General features: G+C 42.3%; 1 protein-coding gene across 1 annotated transcript in view; it reads right to left on the minus strand.

Annotated features, from left to right (window-relative positions):
• Positions 1 to 3,365: 3,365 nt before the first annotated feature.
• Positions 3,366 to 22,744, minus strand: part of insyn1 (inhibitory synaptic factor 1) — a 44,103-nt gene continuing 24,724 nt past the window's right edge. Inside the window, exon 2 of the mRNA XM_008283935.1 lies at positions 3,366 to 4,241. Coding sequence (XP_008282157.1) covers positions 3,420 to 4,241 — 822 coding nt within the window. The 3' untranslated portion in view covers positions 3,366 to 3,419. The remainder of the gene's footprint in view (positions 4,242 to 22,744) is intronic.

Below are 22,744 nucleotides of genomic sequence, written 5' to 3' on the forward strand. Positions count from 1 at the left end.
TAGGCTGTGATCTGGGTATCATATATTTTAGCTCAATGACAACCAAACTTTCAAACCAATACACTAAGTTATCATTTAACCTCTTGGTCAGAGTCAGAAGAAGATATGTCGTGACTAAATTTCACAGTTGCCTCGAATGGGAAGGCGTGTGCTCGTTGAGAGGAGATGGTGGGTAAGGGAAGGAGGAGAGAGACGGAATAGAAATAGTTTGCTCTTGTAGCGGCAGGATATAAATGGCACAAAGATGAAACAAATCAACCTTAGGTAGCCCGGCCGTTAGCCAATCCATAGTAATCAGTGAGACTGCATTGAGCTCTCCGCTTCATGGACCCTTACCAATCAGCAGAGAAAACAAAGATCTGTCATCTGTTTTCCTCCGGTCACTGATGGAGACCAAGGCCAGTGAGAGTGAGGTGTGGTAATTATACATGAAGGGTGGGTAAGGAAACTAATGGGGGTTTATATTTCTGTATTTTAGTGCCATAATCACCTTTTTAAAGTTGTTTTGCTCCACACTATTTATCAGTCACTCAACAGCGTGTCCCACCGGCTGTGATTAGAGGATTGATCAGGGATGTGAACTAATACATGCCCACTGCTGATGTCAAAACACAGATGGCATGACTCACTTTGCAGCCTTCTAAAAGAGATTTTGTTTAATCTTGTCTTATGGACTAGTCTAGCCAAATGACTTCCAGGGGGATGTGCGGCGTCTATTTGTATTGATCTCCGTTAATTGCTGTGACAGTGAAATATGAAATTAAACATGAGGCGATGTATAATTCAGAAAATATCACTTATCTCCTCACACAATGTGCAGGCACAAAGGCAGTGAAGATACAGACAAGAGACACGCACATATGCACACGTACACAAACACACAACATCTGTCTTGTATGCGGTGGCATCATAAAATGATCTTGCTGGTAGGCAGATGATTTGGCATCAGTGTGCTCAGGTTTTCATAACCTTTGGATGCCTCCCATCCTTGTCCTACAGAGAACGGAGGACAAAGCTCTGCCCTATTAGAGATGAATAATGAGCCTGTTGGCAAAAGAGACGTTGCTAATGTTTTGTCCAAATATCTCAAATCTGTCCCCAATGATAATGTATTCTGTGCGAGTGCCAAACAGCTCTATATTTGAAGAGGTGATTTAATCGCAGATATGACTTATAAAATCTTTAGACTGGAAAAGAGGGGGGAAAAAAAAATCCCCATTGTAATGTCTGGCGGGTGTGTAGGCATCACAATGAGGGCTTAGTTTGTTTTCCTGTAATTGATGCTTTGCCTGTGTGGCGGCATTGCTTTGTTTGTTTATGCTAATGGCTGTGATGACCTGTTGGTCCCCAATCTAGCAGGGAAATGGCAGCCAATGCTTTGGGGAGTGAGCCATTGATCTCTCTTCAATGCCTCTGTCTTCACAGGTACTTGGGATTAACTGAGCCAGAGCAAGACAATAGAAAACATTACAAAACCAGGGGAAAAATAAAAAAATAAAAAAACAAAAATCACAAAATTACTTGTGGTATATGCATGTATAGCACATCAGCCTGAGGCTAATTAATACTTGTGTGGCCTCTACCAAGCTGCCTGTTGTAAAAGTGCTCGCTCTGCTTTCCTTATATCGGGCTCTTGAGGCTTGATGCTGCCTAAACAGCACAGCTGTAATTCCCCTAAGCAGTGCACTATGCAATAACCGTTATATAGGAGCACACAAACAAAAACTGGAGGTGGGCTGTAATGGATGTGCTTCTCAGGAGCACCTAATAATCTACAGTGTTGCAGTGGCCAGTTGTAGAGCGGAAGCCTGGGCACATCACAAGCCACGATCGAAGCCGTTGCACCCAGGGTACTAGTTCTGGTATTGGTGAACCACTTAGGTAATTCTCAACAGAACCAACCTGTTTGTGTAATCCTTTGAGTTCTGACTAGTTTTGTTTTGAGCCACATTTTGATCAATTATTGCTTTTGTAAATTTACGGGAGTAAGGAAGGGTATGTGCAAGAATAAGATGGCAGGACGACGTCTGTCTCCTGTGCGAGGTGGAGTCCACATTGGGTGAACAGAGGCACAAAGGTCAGCCTCCCAGGAGTAAGCAAGGATTTGACTCTTTCAAGACTGCAACATTTTACTTTTTCTTTTCAAACTGGAAAACACAACAAGGTTGAGGGGACCGGGCTCACAAAGCTGTTCCCCAGGGTAGATTATTGCTCTGTAGAAAAAAAAATAAATCTTTGGACGGGAACACTCTCTCCTTTCACCATCAGCTCTCACTCTTGGACGCACATTTTTTTGAAATGTCAGTTCTTTAGGGCAACAGTTCTAATTTTTGTTCTGCTCGGTGTAAGTAAATAGATCTGACTGTGAGTTTTTGTTCACAGATCCCAGGAGAGCGGTGTGCATGCTCAGCAGAGAGACCTCTCACTGCAACCTCCCTCTAACATATTGATCAGGAATGGCTATTGGCGTTAGCCCTGTGAATAAAATGCTGCTCTGCTGAGTTTAATTCCCCACTGGGCGACTGAATGAAGAGACAAAACCTTTAGCACTTTTTTGTAGACTGCTGTTTAGCTCTTATTCTAAGCCTAATGACGTTACAGGCAGGCAGGGACGCAGGGGAAGAAAAAAAAAAAAGAAAAATTGGAAATGTCACTTTCGTGGGCCGCACCTTCTGAAATGATTTTGTATATCTATTTTTCTGCCTGCCACTCATATGTTTCAGCCTTTGCAGCAGACCAAGAAGAGATCACAATGAGATGTTTTATAAAATCAAGGGCAGGTAAATAGTGTTGTTTTCTGGCTCTTTTCTCAGAGTCGTTTGTTGACATCAAAGAGAGAAAGAGGCTTGACATGTGCATCTAGGTACATTTCCCTGCTGGAAGCAATAATCCCCTTGACATTTGAAATTACTGGAACATGAAAAAAGACAATGTTTATACAGATTCAGAGTACAGAATGAGCAATGTTTTGTATCCACATTAAAGGAACAAGCATTTTTTTTTTCTTCTTTTTTTGTGACTTATACCGCTGTATGACGAGGGGAAAGGACCTCTTCATACTTTTCGTACTTCTGATTTTTTTGAGCACTTAAAATGTTCTGGTAAAAATGATTGCTTTTGTAATTTCTGTCATTGTTTCAAATGGTTACACATAGGGAGTCCATTCAGTGTATCTTTTTAACATTAGAACAGGCACTAACCTTTTGGTCCACCAGTAACTTTCATCTTAATGATCTGCTTTACTTCATTTCATTGTTTTCCCTGAGCCTCAGAATGACTTTAGGTAGTCGAGTGATTTCCCATATATCATTTATTTATTTAGTAATTAATTTATTTGTGTATTAATCTATGAGCTATGTATTTAATATTAAATAATGCACAGTCCTCTTCATGAGATTTATGATAAACTTCGGGCTTTCTCAGTGGTCCTTTGTTTTCTGTTTGGTTGGAATATAGGGCAGTACAGTTTGGGTGCTCTTGTCAGAGACAGTTTGTGTGCTGCTATTTCGTAACAGTTTTTTGCGGCAGCCGGGGTTTAAGAGACCTTTCCTGGGTAGTGTGTGAGCTCCTGTCGTCCCCTTCACAGGGGAGGAGACGTAGGAAGGGTCCAGACAGTTATGGAGGAGTGAGTGCTCAGAGGAAGAACGTTTGGGGGCGAGCGAGCTGGCCAGGAGGCTGGGCTCAGTGTCGCTATCTGGTGTAGCACAGCCACTCTTGTCCTCTTGTAACTCCTCTTGCTCCTCCTCCTCCTCGTCATCGTCACAGCACAATGCATGGTACAGAATTTTGTCACTGAAGCGGACCCTTTCTCTTGTGCCAGAGGTACGGGAAGTCTTGTGGCTGTGCGTGGAGCTGCTGGCCTCCTCGCTGGATGAATCTGGGGTAATAATGCGTGGACCGTTGGGAATGGGCAGCCCGCCATTCATCTGGGAGTAGACCGAGGCAGTGGTGGGGGGCGGGGTGGGGGTCTGCGTCTGGGTGGGGATGGTCCCGCGGCCCAGCTCCTGTCGTGGGTCCCCTGGTTGCTCGCTTGATCTGCGGGCGGCTGCGCCAGCAGCCTCCAGGTAACTACAGAACTCCCAGCTGTCAGAAAGCACATCTGCATTAAGGAAGTCCAATCTGAAGGCCTCTCCCAAACCCCGCTCGCTGCTGGACGTGCTGCTGGCTGTGGCCACCGTCCAGTCATCGGGCTCCAGGTCAAAGTCAAAGTCGGACGTTAGTTTATCGATCTGACCCACCACCTGTAAAAGAGAAGGGAGAGCACAAAAGAGAAGAACCGATGAGACATTACAGAGAGGCACATTGTAGGCAACAACTGGAGTAAAAAGAGATCTTAATCAAATCCAGATATTTGAATATGTTCATTTTCAGCGTTCTAGCAGCATAACTCTGTGGGTGACAATGTAGGTCAGTCGGTCAGTTCGACCACCACTTTGGTCCAGACTTAAATATGTGAAAACCATGCCGTGGAAATTTGCATAGACGTTCATGATTCCTTAAGAAAGAATCACATTAACATTGGGACTCTGACTTTTTCGTCAGTGCCACCATGAATGTGACACTTGTGGTTTGAGTGAAACATCTCAAGAGCTATTGGAAGGCAGTGACATTTGGTACAAACATGTCTTCTACAGGATGAGTTATAATAAGTTCTGGTGGGGTTTTTATATGTGAACATCATTAGTGGCACATCAAAACAAATGGCTTTTTGCACCAACCTGTCATGCAAACAGATGGTTTCAGGAGCACTGCAAAATGATTATCCTTTTCAGAGACATGAGGACACTAACTACCACGATACAGGAGTGTAAAAAATGAACAAAAAGAAGCTTAACTAAAAGTATTGATTGTAAAACTCACTTTTATATAAATCTCTGTGACAAAAAAAATGCATTACAGGAAATTTCCAGATGCTTTTCATCCCACTGATTTGCCCTCTGGGGGGCCAGTTTAACAAAAACTAAGATTTATTCACAGCTTCTCGTAGATCTGTGTTTTCCTTTACAGCTTGCCATTACACTACTTTCATCCATAAATCCTTAATTGTTTGCTCATGGTTTTGAGATTGTTTTCATTTCCACCACGGCCTCCTGTGGACAGGTGTAGTAATTTAGTGTTATGCTACATCAAGACAAAATTAAATATCCACTGGAATGATGTTGTAACAGTGAGGAGGTGGCATGTCTTATCAAAGAGGCTTCTGAGACAGAGAAAAAAAAAAGAACTGAAAAGTCACTTATATGAGCGGTTAAAGCCTTGTATCCTAAATAAAATGGCTTCATGGTGGACTGTAGCTACCAGGATGAGTGAGATGAACCTCCATAGACCCACAGCTTTACAGTACGGACCCTTAACCCAGTGCTTTTGATGCTTGCACTTTGATATTTATGGTACTTCCAGCGCTATTGTAATGTCCATGTCAACAAAATAATCTGAGATTTTCCCCAGCTGCATGGAAATGCATCACGTAAAAGCATTTCATTTATTGTTACCTCAAAATTAACCTCCCTGCGTCTGTCATCAGCAGCCACAGTGTTGAGTGTTTGATAAATAGAAAGCACTTCAGTTGAAATCATGCTGGTTTGCTGACAACACCTAAAATCCAAGCCCTCTATACTTGACATTTTAGCACCTTCAATCAGCATGTTCTGCTCTCAGCAACGATCTATTGTGGAATGAAAACATTCATTCACAACATTTATGTAGGCTGTAAATGATACATTTCCCCAAACTCGGCAATTAGACGCTGTGTTTTGAACTCCAAAAAAGTTTGTGCGCGTATGGATTTGCAGCATAATTGCAGCTGAATATTAGAGAAAGTGTAGTTTCACCCTGAGATTTGTGGAACATGATTCTTTTTTTTTTCCCCCCTCCCTCCGCCTCCATAATTATTTGCAGTGTTTGCTCCTTTCTGGCTCTTGCGACTGCAAAATGAGTACGGTTGTATCAACAACTCCCGAGTTTTATCCTTGCATGTGGAGTTACAATCCTAATTCGTTCTTTGTCCAAGAAATTGCGAGTCACTTGCTGTAAATGTGCTCGCGGAAAAACTCACACGATCTCCGCTGTTCCAAACATGATAAATGACATCCGTGTGCTTGGTGATCCTTTGCAAACATATCAAGATGGTGATGTTGCAACATAAATTTGCACACTAAATCCTTGAATCAAAAAATAAGAATACTGACTCAGATGCAAAGTACAAGTTTAGGATGTTGAAAACCTTCCATTTTAAATTCATCTAAAGGCTGAGTAGCTGCTTTTATTCTCCTCACTGCTGCAATTTGTATAACTCCTGAGTCTTTACCTCAGAGATATTTTGTGCTGTTAAGTCAAACCACCTGCGTTTGAATCCGGTTGTATACCTCTGCATGCAGAATTGGCTCATCTGTCAATGAGCTTCTCTGCAGATCTGCCAGTTGTGGCATCGTACACCTCATGAGTACCTGGACCATGCTTCTCTATTGGCAGACTGCCCGGAGGGAATTGGGCTGTATGAATCCTCTAATCCTTGAATTACTCAACTTGTTTGCTGTGTGATTTGCAGACTTTTACTCATGGGGCCGTTAATGTCGGATGTTTCTCAGGGCCAGAAGAGTCTGAATAGCTTTGTTTACCTGATTACACAACTTCATCAATGTGCTAAAAAATTATCTTTCAGATGCATTTCACAACCATGTCATCATGCCAAAGCAGACATCTGGTTGGTTGGTAGTTATTACAATTTTGTTTTCTTAAATCTTTGTGTTTGGAAATAGCTTGAAGACGACACTGTGATGCGTTCAAAGACAGGTAAAGTTGCTGAATGTTGCTGTAGCTTTGCAGTGCATCATAAACTTGCCTTTTTTTCTGTTTTAATGTGCATTACTGCCTGCTTCAACTGCTGTTTAGCCTGACCCCCCTCACAGTACTGTACGCAGCAGGCTAATTTAGCTTGATAACTGTCTCAGCTCCAAGGGTTGGCCGATTCTTTCTAGGTCGCGATACAGCACATGCTCAATGCAGCAACAATGAACTGTAGTCTTTGCTTTTTCTTCCAGTCAGAGAATGTGTGATGAAGGAAGCTATGGAGTGAATTGGATGAGCAGATTGCTTTAGCACAAAGGATGAATGAACACATCAGGAACAAGTCATTAACAATGCGCACAATGTGTGTGAAATAGAAAATTCATTATGAAAATCTGCGCGAGTCAAAAATAGAAGGCAAAAGTAATTATGACACTTTACTATAAAACATTTAACATCATGTGAACATCACACCAGGTGTCTTTTTGAGATTCTAATATGGTATGTGTGATCTAAGAGATCCTATTGCACAAAAATACGAATAATAGTAATTTTAAAAAATGTATGGGGGGACAATGTGCTCTGATAGCTGTTGCATTAACCTCTAATAATATCTTACATTTAGCCTTGCTGGCTAATATTCATAATGGCTAATAAAGCAGATTAGTTTTGAAGTTCTAATTTACATTGTCACCCCTAAAATGTGAAATTCTAGATGTGCAGCTTGAAACTGTGATAAACCTCTGGAGTCAGGCTGTGTATCCCCCACGGACTTTATGGCGCTATCACTCTAGGAGGTTTATGAAGCAGTGACGGCATATCCTTGTGACTGAAAACACTCCATTTGCAACACAGTTAAGCAGTAATGTATAGTATAAGCGTGGATATAAGTGCTGGGGATTTGACTTTAACTTCAGTCTTTAATTTTCTCTCAGCGCCTCTGAGTCTGACAACTTCACTTACTTTCTTTACTGTAAATGGTGTCTAGTGGAAGCTACTAAAAAGCACGATGATGACTGTAACAATATCTATGATTTTCTGCGTGTGAATGGTGAGCACGCAAATGAGAGCAATAATCATATGCAGGTCTAGTTTTCAATAATATTTTAGAACATGATCTTTCCGCTATAGGAGTACCCTACAAACACTAAGCACACATGATTTTGTTTATACAGGCCATACGGAACAAGTGGTATTGTAATTTGAATTTTTTTTTTTTTTTCCATTTCACTGCACTCTATCTGCCAGCAGCCACGAGTCAACTGTGGTTGCAGCACCTGATCAACACAGAGTTCAGTCATTTCAGAGCTCTCAGAGGTGCTTTAAAAGAGAGGCTGCCTCGGCAGCATCGGGTGAGGGTTTATTACTGTACCTCAACACCTGTCTGAGATGATTGGGCTGGGTAATTGAGGGTCAGACTGAAAGAGGGCACTTTGAGCCTTGTCTGTGACAGAAAGGTAGAGTGATGGAAAAGACAGGCAAGGATAATATAACGCAGAGCGGTGGTCAGTAATGTAAAAACTCTTGAAGAGCCTCCTCTCAGGAGTGGTGATTTGGGAAATAGATTCAGTACTGTCCACTCTCATTACAAGAGTCCTTTTCTCTAATACTCAGCTCCACCTGGTATCATGATTTATTTATTGTGAGTGGGTACCTGCTCCTTTTCCCCCCCAAGTGAGCGTCTGTTCTCTCTTATTGCTAATTGAAAATGTACTGGAACATTAGTACTGGAATAAGTTATTCCAGTACTAATGTTTAATTTGTTTTCGAAAAATACAGACAGAGGTCAAAATTAGCAAATGTGAAAATTTAGGTATAAAATTGCCTCTGATGAGGAGGAGAGTATTTACCACATGTCCTAATCACTCTGTTGATCTTTCAGCAGATGTTTAATGGGAATAGCTCGTTTTCGTGTGCATTGATGGCTTTCTGTATGAAAAGATTTTCGTGGGCTGTCTAGTAAACAGATGGAAATTGGCATCCTTTGAAAGTCTTATATAAAAGTGCATCTTTAACGTGTTCCTAATGATCCTCCTGGAAAGGGTCTCATGCTCTCCACATTCATGCTTTATTACATATTCTAGTATTTACCAGAAAATAAAATATCACTCTGAAATGCAGCATCTGTTGCGATGCAGTTTGTACATATGTAAAAAATAAATCAGGTGTGAGTTACCAAAATAAATGAGACATAACACCCTCACTGGGTTCATTTGAAATGCACGCTGTATGAGTGAATTTTCTGTGGATCACTTCATTACGCTGTGTTCAAGTGGCCTCTCTCCATCTGTTCCTGTGCCACCCGTACTTCCAGGAGTCATTTTCAGAGTAGACTGAGAGAAGTTTTGCAGTGCTTGTTTGTTAATTATGCAGCATCCAGCATCTAGCATGGCTTTGCATTTTTCATGGGAAAATCTTAAATGTTCAGTGGAGCCATTCAAACAAATCTTAAGTGTTATTTCTTTCTCAACATGTCACAATAGATTTCCAGCCTGCCCCTGTGCAGCACTTCCAGCGCTGGAAGCGGTTAATGCCAGTTAAGAAGTCTCAGCAATTATCAAAATGGCCTTGCATGCTGGCTTTGTAAGTAAAGCGTTTGCAAATATTGTTTTAATGCAGTTAACTCCTGCAGTTTTGCAGTTCCTCCTTAATCTGTACGCTATCCTTATTTCCCCTCAATTTAATTCTCCTCAAGACGAGAAGAGCGGAGCATCCAAGCCACTCACATTGTAGTGATATGGTTTATCTTATCCCCCAGAAGCTAATTTATCATCCCTGACTTACTCTGAAAGGACACATTCACTGGATTCACTAGAAAAATTGTCCAGTGACTCGTAAACATGTGCAATCTTTTCCAGACATCTTATTCACTACTGGATGAAACAGCTTTTCGGGAGCATTTAGAATTTTGTTACGTACTTAATATTACCCAGCTGTATGTGAGCAACATAGGAAACATTTCATATCTGCACAGAAAGGTTGGCTTGAAAGTGTACACCACATTACAGGAAAGCTTGGGTCAGATTTGTGAAGCAGGAGGCAGGTGGTCAGACTTATGCATATGCACGAACCAATGCATGTGCTTGAATAAGAATACAGAGAGATAATTAAAATACTAGCGATTCCAACCATCTTCTGTTTTTAAAACGGCAAACTACAAAACTTACCCACAGCCCCATTTCGAGCCTCCAGGAGAAAATTACATTAAAATTAAAGATAGATTTTGTTTGGACTGTCACTTTAATATAGCTTCACATTTTTCTTGCTGCCCTTCAGAATCTCATTTTCCAGACTAAGTAAATGCAGGGAAATGCCGCAGCATCATTCTCCCTTTCAAGCGTATTCGTGAAGAAAGACAGGGCTGCTTAACTGATGGTTTGCAAGGTGTAATTCAGATGACAGGTGAACACCCTTTTACTGACAGGTGAGGATGTTTGATTGATGATATGAACATCTGTAGGCTCACAAAGCATCAGCAGCAAAAGAAATGTGGCTCAATGGGTTTAAAGTAGTTTAGAAACTTTGAGTACACCTTTCGCATAACCGGACCACTGTGCCATGCTGCACAAATGAAACAAGATTTGAATTGGTGACTTTAACACGGACACATTCCTGTGTTTGTAGAGCACATTGCATGTTTTGCTTCATTCATTGCATGCGACACCCTTTACTATGGGACCAACTTGTCAATATGTTTCTGCAGCAATGTCAGCAAGGCAGGCTCCTGTATGCTTATTGTACTCGTCGAGTATATTGAGCGTGGTTGGGATTTCGATGCAGTGGTCCAGTGAGTCTGTGGGCGGAAGACATTACAGACAAGCCAGGGGGACCTGATTTAGGTCAGGCCATCTTGATTGGTGCGATGTGTTGCGTGGTGTTGGCACAGGGATGAAGTGTCCTTTGAAGTGTTCGCTGGAAGCATTTGGTGTAATTATCCTGTCATGAGAGGGACTATAAGCCTGAGACTTCATTAGGCACATGCCTCCTGCTTTTTCATCTTTTCTCAAAAAACACTCATCTTTATGGAGGCCTTAAAGTGCTAAACAACGCTGTGATGAGCGTAGGGCCAATACCTCCTGACAACTCACTAATCAAAAGCATCATTACAAACTTCACCGTATAATGGGGCCCATTTATCCCTCTGGGGCTGGAGGAGAGGTGGGCTTCTGCACAAATCAACCACTTCCTTGGCCAGATTTACGTCGTTAGACCGAACCCACTCATCTACCATCTGTATGGCAAATTTGGAAGGTTTGTACTATCGTCGTGCAGAGGTTACGGGTTGTACAACCAGTAAAGGAGCAAGATGGGAACTCTGTCTTCCAGCAACAGGGAGGCAGCAGATGCAGCATGTGTTGGTGCTGGCAGCGCACACTGATCATTTATTGAGGTTCTCCTTCGTTGCTTCTATCCGTGTTGAGAGGCCTAGTGCCGGTAATGACCAGAAAAAGATGGTAGGGCCACGCTACGGGGCTCCTCAGTCTGTCTGCTTCCCCGAGATAGCAGGAGGATTAGGCCTGTGTACTGTCAGGTCATGCTGGCCACATGCGAGGGGGAGAAAAAAAAAAAAGGTGCATGTGAGCGCAGCCAGGCCACACTGACCCATTTTAATGACTCAGTAGAGTTTTCATTAACAACATGGCATCTTCTGTAGAAGGCCAGGGAAGGTCTAAAGTGGTTGTAGTCTATCGGAGTGCAGTAGAAGTGTGTATTTGTGTGTGTGTGTGTGTGTGATTGTGTGTGTGTGTGTGGGTTGAAGGGTAAATGTAGTTGACCTGCACTGGAAAAAGGGGAGACTCTCTCGGGCAGAGGGGAGAATACAACACTACGGGAGCTGGCTCAGCCCAATCCAGCAGTAAATCCCTCACCCTGACACCTCACACTGCCAGTTTGTCTACAGGCCAAACCAGTAAGAAGATAAGCAGCAAGTCTATCCCGAAAAAAAAAAAAGAGAAAAAAGGAAAAAGAAAAGAAAAAGGCCAAGTACAGCTCTATGGCTACATCCCATTTTGTGGCGATGACTAATCATATTTTCTGTGTTAGAAATATATATTTAGATTTACTGTAGTTACAGTTGATTTGATTAGTTACAATAACCATGCTTCACATAATGTGTACTATGGCAGTAAATTGGTGTAAACATGTTAGGACATAAAAATATCACAGCATTCTATAAACGATTTTTCCAGGCTGTCAAAGCCAGTTTGCATCAGACGCTGTGTCTATTCCAGCAAACAATTAATGCTGGATGAAAATTAAATATAAACACATCTCATTACAGACTGAATTATTATGTTGGAATAATTGGTTTGGGTGCCTTGTTTGAGTTGCTTATTGTCCCTATGTGGAGAACCACTGACCTGTACGAGCAGCAGTAGTAGTTGTAGTCCAAGCTGTAACTCAGTTGAAAAAGGTTTTGGTGATTATCCAAAGAAAATCATAGAAACTTTACAGGAAAATCAGGAACAATTTTGAACTTTGTTTTTCCTCTCAGGTGCTTTCACCTCTTACACATTTTCTTTTGAAGCTTTTTTAAATGTCAGCACTTTAGGACAGGTAGAAAGTGTAGTTAGGTGAACACAGAAAGATTTACATGTGAACGGATCTGTTACAAGAATAAAAGCACCTGTTGAATATTGTGTTGGTCCCACTCGTGCCACCAAACAGCTCTGACTCAGTGGGCCTTGAACACAGGACTACTGGAGGTATCATGTGGCACTGGGACGTTTGCAGTGGATCTTTTGGGTTCTGTGCGTTGCGGGGTAGAGGAGTGCTATATGAAGCTGTTCATGTGCATTCTACGGATGCTTTGTGAGACCAGGCCTTGGGCTTTTTGTTGTGCTCCTCGAGCCACGCCTAAGCAGTTCTTGTGGTATGACAGGGCAAAAATACCCAACTTGGAAAGTAACATTGCAATAAGGGGTTTGTTTGGTCTGCAAGAATGCCTAAGTGGGGGGGTCCATGTCAAAGTAAATGTCACATGAATGCAAGATCCATGATCTCCCAGCAGATCATTGCACTGTAACGAGACGATCGGTTCACTTCACCTGTTAGTGGTTTTAGTGATGTGGCTCACTGGTGTATATCCGCATGTTATTCTAATTCAAACCAATGAGCATCATCTGGAGTCATGACTTTTAACCATCAGTTGTGATACACTCCCATTTTAAAGCTATTTTATGAATGAACAAAGGAAAAATGAAGGATGGATGACGGGACAGATAGATCAAGGAGCCAGGCTAAGGGCGAAAGACTGACTCAAGAAAATCATCTTCTCTCAGACTTATTCTCACATTTAACTTACGCAGCTCTTTAGGATCTCATTGTCAGCTTTGTTCCACTTTTTTTTTTTTTTATCTATGAGTAACATATTCATATCTTTGAGAAATATAGCCTACATTAAAACCTCTCCATAACTTGGGAGTTCATTTGCACCTCACTCACACAGCCGCATTATCACTCATATGTCACACACAGCCGTGGACGTCTTTATCTCAAGTGAGAATGAAACTAAAAGCAACACACTCAGCAGAAATGTTTTTGCTTTAACCGGTCCCTTCCGCCAACAAGACTTGAGTTCTATTTATGGTTGCGAGAGAAATGATCCGTGTCAGAAGTCACCATGCAAAAGATTATCACTTGCTCTTTTTTTTTGTAATTAAAAATCCTTTTTTTTTTTCAAGGTTCCTGTTATGACTTCTATTAGAGCCTGTCTTCCTGGGCTGGGGGCCGATGATGCTGTCTAATGACTGTTCCGGCAATGCAGCAGCACTGGGTGTTATTTCACAATTCCAGGGGTGTAAATGGGTTTGCAAACCTCCCCCGTCCAAAAAAAAATAAAGAATCTGGAATGACTCAATGCCAACAAAACACCCTGAAGGCAAACTTTTTTTTTCCTATCAGAGGAGAGCATGTTTTTACTGTTTTAACTACAAGATTCTGCTGTCAGTCAGGTCTCTCAGCTCTGTAGTGGCGAAGAAAACAGTAAGTCTGTTATGGGGATCTGATACGTGGATGTGTAAAACCGGACGACTCCGCCATGCAGCTTGCTGTTAATCACTCAGGAATCATCCATGACAGCTGCTGGACTGTTTTCATTGGTTGACCCACGTCGCTCTTACATTAGCAAGTCGCAGTTGCTGCTAACACTTTGACACATCAGTACTTGATGAGACAGCATTACAGATTGCTTTTTTTATTGATGCAATTTGTGATAAGATCAGTGTCAGCTTCACTGTCACTTGTTCACATAGTGTGTGTGTGAAAGATGGGCGTAGCCTTTAGGTGTGAAAAGTGAAAGTAAGTGCCTTAAACCTGCATGCTTTCTAATATCCAGCAGGGAGTAACTTGCATGTAGAAAGAAGTCTGTTTGTCTAGGGCAGAGGTCCCCAACCTTTCCGGACACGTTTGTATTTTTTATACATTTCGGCAGCAGTTAGACCAGGGGTGTCCAATCCTGGTCCTCGAGGGCCTTTCCCTCTTCCAACACACCTGATTCAAATGGTCAGGATCGTTATCAGTCTTCTGCAGAGCTTGATGAAGAGAGAAACATCTAAAACATGCAGGACTGTGGCCCTCGAGGACCAGGATTGGACACCCCTGAGTTAGGCTGACGGCGAGCATGAAAAACTGACAGTCAAGTGCTGGAAAAAAGCACAGACGGAAGTGACGGGAAGATGATCTAGTACTTTTTCAAAATAAAACACCCTGTACACTGCGCTGGAAATAAAAATAAAACAATAAAACTTTTTTTTTCTTTCTGTACGGCCCGATATCGGTCCGTGGCCCGGTGGTTGGGAACAAAATGGACAAAATGACTCTACTTCTCATTTAAATTGTTAACTCAGTAAACATTTTCCTTGTGAGTTTATGGTCTCAATCGCTAGTTCCAAGATGAAGTGTATATTGTGTAAATGATGATCCCATTTCGAGGCTACCTTGCGATTGACTACCACATCATTGTTCGAAGTGTCCTCAAGCTGAAAGTCTTGCTCGCTGCTTGTGTCTGGTTTCACAAGAGCATGATGGCAATGGCAAAATGCCAGTCGATGCTTCAAAATGGCAGTCCACGAACCAATGGCTGATCTCACTGTGGCTACGCCCATCTTTCAAATACAATCTATATTTGTTCACACTGTCATTGTGTGCTTTGTGTAGCTGCAAGATGTTAGCCAGCACAAAACTGACAATCTCATCTTGAAGTCTGGATAAAAATAGTTTGTCTTTTCTGTGAGTATTCACATTCTCAGTAGCATAACAGATCAACAGCAAAGCAAGTTCTCATTCTCAACATTTGTGTGTGCCATCTACAATAACCAATGTGACAGTTCTAAAAAAATATTCTTATACTAGTCTTTTCTTCAACCAGCCCTCTGGTTAGGTGTGCCAAAGTTAAGGAAACTTAAAGTATGGAAAAGGAAGAATTGCTGTTATGGTAAAGAAGCTAACACTGAATGCTGGGGTGTAAAATGTGGTCTCAAAGGCATGCACTTTTTCAATTATCCTCCCCGAACTCTTTCCTAAGCCTTTTTTGTAGAGCTATAACAACTTCTACATTCGCTGTTGAGAGAGGACAGTCATTACTCCCCTACCCTCAAAAGGCCACTTGTCAGGAAAACATGGACAGAGGTTGTTTGAAGCACTTGAACAACCAGTGCTATCGGCTTTCTGGTGAGGACGGCGTCTGTATTATGTATATGCACCCGTGGTACGTAATGTGCGGTAAATATTCCAAGTATGTAGAATGTGCTGTTACTTTGGACAAAGCAATTGGCACTTTGGAAGACACCATTTCCATGTCACGCTAAATCCAGTACAGGCCACATCTGCTCTTTTCCATCTACCATATTACACCGAGTATGATGAATTATTTATCTGTTTTCATTTGAACATAGCCATGAATCTGCTGTGCCTGTTGTAGCTTCTTTGCATCAGCACTGGTTCACTGTGCAGGATCTCCTCTGACACGTAACTCAGGAGAACCTGAAACAATCAGTAAGATGCAGTAAGACATATCCATCAGCAACATGCCAAATACAGAAACAATAAATCCTGCACCACTGCCTATACCAGGCAGGACCGCTAACGAACATGCTGTGGACACTGGGGCTTGCTCTCAGTATTATACCCACAGTTAATGATGCTAATTAGCTGGTACATAGGGAAATATATGTGGTTATTGATCAGTAATCAATGTTAATTACTAATCTTTGAATGTGCCAGCTGTGATTAATTTTTTGACTACTTTTCGTCTTGCTGTTGCAGAGTCATTTCTACAGAATGTTTAGCCGAGAGTTGAGACCAAGGCAACAGAAATGAGTCACACTGGACAAGTGTCATATCAAGACATCTGCTAAACTTTTCACAGGCCAAGTGTATGTTAGTAGTGAAACAATAGTTAATGTTTTTGTCTTTTTCTGACTCATTTGTTATTAAAAAAAAAACAGTTAACCAAATGTCTAGCAGGAATGGCTCAATAGGATTGTGACAGAATATAAATAATGTTCACTATAGTGATCTGAACACTCTCAGGAACCTATGTCAGCCTTGAACTAAAAAAATAAGCTAAAATATGGTAAAGAAGATAAAACAGAAAATGTGCAGCTACACATTTTAATGTACAACAAATGTCAGACTTCAGTTTTTCCAGCACTTGTACCGTTTTTAATTTGTTTAAACTCAGGGTTACTTTCCATTGTTGCTCATTGTTGTCGGACCACTGCTTTGGAGAAGCTGTCTGTGACTGAGAGAGCAGCAGCTAACCCTACTATTAATACAGGGCATGCAATCAATATGCCACTGGCATTTCTAGGTTTCCTTGGCCTGCGGTGCTTATCTTAATGGGAGTGTGCTCCCATTTTCTTTTATTGTGTGAACACATATATCATTACCCAACAAATATAGCCGGATCTACTACAGTGGAGTGAAAACACAGAGGCTTAGAGAGAGAGAGGAAAAAAACCTTAATGCAATTTATTTTTATTTTAACCTCCGCAGCCTTATGGCAGCGATGGTAGACCTCCGAAATATTCAATTGCTGTTTCATTTCTGCTCCATCTTCTTTGTCTTTGCTTTACACTTTGGCTGGCTGTTGATTATGTTAGCCAGCAAATGTCTGCAGCAGCATTATTCCTCATGAACCGTACTACAGAGGGTGATGTGCTGTGCATTTGTGGGCAGAAACAGATTTCTATGCAGAGATATTTTCGTCTTTCTTCCTTCCTGCTCATCTGGAATAATATTACAGTCATACAACCTTAGTACCATGGAGCATTATTCTGCTACAGCATGCATCCTGTCAGCAGGCATGTCTAAATTTTCATGGCACAACAAACACAGAAACTCAGTCATTCTTCTAATGCAAATTCGTCTTTTTAATAGTTTGATGACCAAGTCTAACCTTGCAATACATGCGATGGAAAATGGCATGGTTTACTACTGTTGCAGGCCGTACGTGTTCTCACAGTTTGATCATCTGTGTATTCTTAGACATCTCTTTTTACACAGTTGCTGCACTAAGCACTTACTTGTGGCCACTGTGTTAGCTTGAACAGGTCTCCTCTGACCTCTCATCAACAAAGCATTTTCACCCTCAGGCCTTTGACTGTGACTCACTGTCTGGAGGAGTGAGCTGTTTAAAATAAGCACTGTATTTTACCTTCCCACGTTAAAGGATATGTCATCATATGGTCCCTTTTACAGTGATGCATTATCCCAAGGTGTTATCGACTTTTTTAAGTTGTCTATAACAGTTCCAAAAATGTATCAAAAAATGATCTTGCCTCATAAACACACTTGATTCAGTAAAAATAAACTGAAAACCAAACCCAAACCTGCTTTTAATCATGAGCCAGTTTCTCCTGAGCCACAGATGGGAAGAGACGAGAACCCTAAGTAGTGGAGACTTCAAGACATAAAAACCTGTGGCTGCTCTATTAAAGAATAATTGCAGATTAAATTTGTGTACTCATAAAATGTTTGTTTGAGCTCTTACACACAAATGAGTTTTATTTGGTGTGGTGCTAGCACTTACGAACCAGAAAATGTGCCCATATCTCTGTGAAATCACCCTGGCTTCTGTTACTGTGTTCACAATGTCGTACTTGCGCTCACTCAGCGGAGCAGATCAAGGATTGCTCTCTTGATGACATAAAAGAGAGTCTTGACTTTGATTTTATTTTTTTTTTAATAATAGAATTGTTACTGAGCACATGTGTGTGTACTGTGACCATGCTATGAGTCAAGGTAAAAGAGTATAGAATCAGAGGTAGGGAGGCTTGTTTGATGCAGACATTCGGTGGTAGCAGCATTTGCAGGAAATCAAACAGGCTGAATGTATGTGAAATCAGTTCCACCTCTGGAACTGTTTGATAAAATAGTTGTAATAACCATTCACACCCTCACATTTAAATGAGAAGAGGCTTTCTTTTATACATTATTCAGTGCCGTTGCAAACAGTTTTCTAAGTACAACACCTAACTTATCTTACTGATCATATGTAATAAACATCTTTATCTGTTTTTCTACCTGCGGTGAGAACATCGCGCCCAAAGGGTCGTGACACCTACACCTACGCATATCGTGATGGGAAGTGAAAACAGAGATCTTGAGTGATGGCTAGCTCCCCTCCTTCCCCACCACTGTGCTCAAGTAGGCCACAGATATTGGCATGGCTCGCTCTCCTACTCCTTTCTCTCAAAACAATTTGTCATTGCTTCCAGGGTTCTGCCATTTCTATCTGTGACAATCTGTAGGGCGGTCGCCTCAGAGAGTGACAAAACCTGTCACAGTGCGTCACTTTCACTCTCTCTCCGGCGAGCGGCAGGACATCTTTGAGTCGGCAGCACCTTTATCAGATATGGCAGTTCCTAAAGCTCTGCCTATAACAGCAGGCAAGTTGGAGGAGAGGAGCCGGTGACTTTACAGAGACCTATTTGCAAACAAAATCACTGGGAGACATTCCCCACAAGGCACCATCTGGCTGCCACATATACCTGCCTCCATCACTCCCTCGCCATCACCGGCTTCTCTATTTATAGACGCTCTCCTGTCCACCCACCCACACATTGCATCTTGTAAAACAGCAACCAAAATCGAGCAAACTGAAGAATCTCCTTCAGGCAATCAATCATCAGGGTGACAGATGTCAACACATCTTCCCCGTAATGTGTGGATAACATCTTCCTAACAGTCTGCCGTCGCTAACAATAGAAATGAACAATCAGCCGGCTCCTTGCCAGACCTTGCGGAGATAGCGAGTCCAGCAATGACCTTCTTTGTCATTATCTGAACTCTTCTCCTATTTTTAGCTCGGCTGTAAGTAGTGAGATGAGCTAGACAGAAGCACCTCAACTTACTGAGGCTGTTGGGCGTGTTTCAGTCTTTGTGTATTCCGGGGTCGACACCAGCAGAATTTGTGATGATTTTGGAAGTCAGCAGTCAACCATCATTGGACTATCAGAGTTATCAATAAAGCAATTAGTGTCTCATCTCTGAGGGGAGTAGGCTGAATTCTGAGCATTGGTATTATGTTATTGAACGTGCATTCCCAGCGAGGGACTGATATTGAGAGCCCTAACATAGAACACAGACGTGCACTCGCAAGCTTGTCAGACATTTGCTGCATTTTGATAAGGTCCACAGTGACTTTATTTTGGATGCTGTAAGAACCCTCACAGCAATGTACTACTTTGATTGCAATGCTAAAATGTCACATATAATTAAACTTAAGCGAACAAGGACTGCAGAATACTGGCTGCCTAATAGATGTTCGCTCTGCATCCAAACACAATTTCTCCTGTATTTATTTGCACATTTAACATATCCTCTTCCCATTTATTCTCAATCCAAGGTTTTATCCTCTCAGAGCGAGAATTAACTTTAACAGAATTCCTATGTAAAATACAGCCTTGGAATAGGGAATTAGTCATCAAAATCCAGATGTTCTGGCACGGTTCCCTATTAAGAAGCTGTAACAGCCTCTCTTTCACTCTTTATTTCTCTCTCTCTCGTTTTTTTTTTTGGACGGATTTCATCATGCATCTCGTCGGGAGAACAATTAGTCAATGTGCATGGATCAGCTCCTTTAATTACATATTGAACTATAACTCATAAGCTCAAAAACCTATTGATTAGTTGCCTGAAATCTGCAAAGAATACATATATGTTCCCCTCAGAGCAATATCACAGCATATTTTCCTCCTAACAATTCTCTTGATTTTCGTTTTAATGTGTGTGTGTCTCTTGGTAATTATAGGTTGCAGAGTTGGCAGGGAAACATGGTGGTGTGTGGAGAAGCGCTACCTCAGTCACACAAGCCCTTCCGGCAAGAGGAGCTTGGTAAACAAATCTCAACGAAGTGAGAGGAGAAAAGAAAAAAAATCTGTTTAACTAGGGCAGTATTTTAGTGCACGATTAGTATTTTTCTACTACTTTCTGGATGCATTTTTGAACGTGCTTGTCCTCTGTGCAGGAGAAAAGGGTTGTGATTGTCCAGACAAAGGCGTCGCACCAGACAACCTTCTTCTGAATGAATAATCGCGAAAAAAAAAACATCACGGTTAGCTCAGCTCATTTGCATTTGACTAAGCCAAATATCTGCCCGGTGACAGGAAAGTAAGTGCAACAATCAAAATGGATAAATCTGGACTGTCAAGCTCGCATACAGGCTGTAAATGGAAAGTCCATGGTTGCCCAAGCAGGAATATAGTGCCTCGTAGCATGTACCATTCATCCATCAGATATCCTCCCGTCTGCTGCATTCTGCTCCGCTGTCTTTACCTGCATTCTCCAGGAACATTAAAAGGGCCAATTACCACAGACAAATAAGCAATGTACAGTGAAGGTGAAGGACAGGAGAGGCAATTTTCCATCCTTTTCTGCTCTCACTTCATCTTTTGCTTTCACGCTTTAAATTGCCAGTCCATAAACAGTGGGCCCATTGTACTGTGCTGTTGACACAAATTGGAAAGAGTGAAGAATGGAGATGTATTGTTCTATGTAAAGCATATTCATCTTTTCAATAAAGTTGGCTTTGGCAGGGAAGAGAAAGTGTGAAGTCAGGCGCAGCATGTAATTAGTCGGTAGAGGTATGGTACAGAAGCTTCGTCGAGCCATCTGTAGGGAACATTTGCGAGGATCTCTCTCACCGGGCTTTCTTCTTTGTCTTCACCTGCGTTTCTCCGTGACCCTCTCCCCTCTATACGCTCAGCCTGCCAGCAAACCGCATCCTCTAAACCTGCTGTAGTGCCTGTTTGCAAGTCTGCATGATGCAACAACTGGTGTTCGCCGAGGCACCTTCTGATGCAAGCTCCTCGCTTTTCACACACCATTCTACAAGGTTCCTGGAAACATTTGAAAAAAGGGCTACATTAATAATCCATGGATTCTGTGTCCATGCGTAAATGCGGAGCCAACCTACAAGTGCAAGTCCTTAGTTGGCCACTGTTTTGACACCTTTCAGGGTTTCTCCCTCTCTCTCTGGCAGCCGGGCTTTGATTGATGACAACAAAAGGAGTGGTGAAATCTGAGGGCTGGATGGAGAGATAACTGACTGGCTGAGAATGACTCAGTCTGTAGCAGAGAGTCAGTCGGCTGCAGCCTGGAGGAAGAGAGCGAGACAAGCACTGCAAGAGTCAGAGGGAGCGGGAAAGGGAGAAGGTATCACGGGGTAAATGAGGCCTTGCAGTTTGGTAGTGCACATAGCTTCATCATCCTTGGCTCATGTTTGGGAGGCAAACATGACTGGGCTAATGTTGCTTTATTTGAGAAGAGAAACATCACAGAGTCAGAGTGATGTGACCGAACACACGGCGGAGCCTCGCCAGCAGCCTTCTATCTAATCAATCTGCTGTGGGAGGACAGAAAACACACACAAACAACATGCACTCACGCAAGAGCGCACACCCACAACAGGCACCCACAAAAACTACAGTATACGCACACACACTCCCCTACACGCAGCCAAACTCATATCTTCTGGCAGATACTCATACACCCACGCAAACACTTGCATCAATCACTGGCTCTTTTTTTTTTTTTTCCCTCTCTTAAATAAAACCACCCTGTCGTACACACACACACACAGCGGATACATACACAGCACACGCCAAGTCAGACTGACTGCCAGGCTGGCTCATGTTACTTTGATCCTGATAGGAAACAGTGATTATTTGGATGGCAGCATGTACATCTCACCTCAGGGTTATAGAGTTTTATTTATAGGCCAACAATAACCCTTAAAATGTCTACGGCAGCTCTGACTGCATCTCTGACATCATCATGCAAATTCTCTGTGGTGTGACCTTGGATTTTATGCGGTGAAACTACACGGATGCAGAGAACGTGCGATGTGATCAGGTCAGTCACGGTGGAGGAAAATGCCCCCCGTCCCCACCTCCTTTGTAGCCATCATTTACGCGTCATGTTGTTTTGTCACAAGGTGATGGCTGCCAGTAATGTCAGAGTGGCGGTGGGTGCAGTGTGGACACTGACGTCGGGGGCTTTGGCGTGCTCTCCCTCTTTAAATAGCCCCAGATCTAATCTGCAGACAGCAGCAGAGTTCTGACAGATCCTGCCTTGGTGCCTCCTCCCACTAGGTGACACATTCTTTATTTATTTTTCCTCTCCTCCGCTCTGGTATTCACTCCATGGAGCACTGGCCCCTCAAGCTATTGTCAGTTCTGTTCTCCATCCATGTCTGAAAAACCAAATGGATTTACAGGGTTTACTGTCAACCCCTCCCTTTTTCTAGGTTTATGAATGTGGCACAGTCTTCTGTTTCCACTCTTTTATTTCCACACTATCCATCCCTTCATGATGACTTGGTCATTCTTCTCATTGCTGCAGTGTTGTTGTGGAACTGGCTTTTCTTTGCTTGGGCATATCTTTCACAGGTGACGACATAATATGTTTTGACCTGTATACCACACAGCGCGGTCTGAGCTCAATATATGTAGTT

Source organism: Stegastes partitus, unplaced genomic scaffold, assembly GCF_000690725.1.
Source record: "Stegastes partitus isolate 25-593 unplaced genomic scaffold, Stegastes_partitus-1.0.2 Scaffold333, whole genome shotgun sequence".
Classification (NCBI taxonomy): domain Eukaryota; kingdom Metazoa; phylum Chordata; class Actinopteri; family Pomacentridae; genus Stegastes; species Stegastes partitus.